At 62.4% G+C, this 367-nt stretch overlaps 1 protein-coding gene across 1 annotated transcript in view; it reads left to right on the top strand.

The window, feature by feature from the left end:
• LOC119592512 (insulin gene enhancer protein ISL-1-like) overlaps positions 1 to 367 on the top strand; it is a gene marked incomplete in the record, with an annotated part of 47,762 nt that overhangs the window by 34,517 nt on the left and 12,878 nt on the right. The window contains 1 exon segment of the mRNA XM_037941362.1: positions 54 to 269. Coding sequence (XP_037797290.1) covers positions 54 to 269 — 216 coding nt within the window.

Below are 367 nucleotides of genomic sequence, written 5' to 3'. Positions count from 1 at the left end.
GCCTCAGCCCCTCCCCGTAAGACTAAATCCCCCCCCGCTTCTCTCCCCCGAAGGAAAAACAGATGGCTCTGCAGGGCATCACGGGCGTGCCAATGGTAGCCTCCTCGCCCATCCGACACGACGGCGCGCCCATGGGTGTGGGTATGGGCGGCCCCCTCGACGTGACCGCCTACCAGCCGCCCTGGAAGTCCCTGACCGAGTTCGCCCTCACACATGACCTCGACCGCTTGGACCCTTCCACGCCGCAGTACCAACAGCTAGTGCAGCAGGTCAGTAAAAAGGCGGACTTGTAGCTTTTCTCAGAGGGATGCGCGTCGCCCCTTCTCTTCCTAACGTGACTTACCCCTAGGTATCCCTAGGATGGCGC

The sequence above is a fragment of the Penaeus monodon genome, chromosome 30, assembly GCF_015228065.2.
Source record: "Penaeus monodon isolate SGIC_2016 chromosome 30, NSTDA_Pmon_1, whole genome shotgun sequence".
In the NCBI taxonomy this organism is placed as follows: domain Eukaryota; kingdom Metazoa; phylum Arthropoda; class Malacostraca; order Decapoda; family Penaeidae; genus Penaeus; species Penaeus monodon.
Note: the sequence above shows the minus strand (reverse complement) of the source record. Positions and strands in the feature narration are given on the sequence as shown.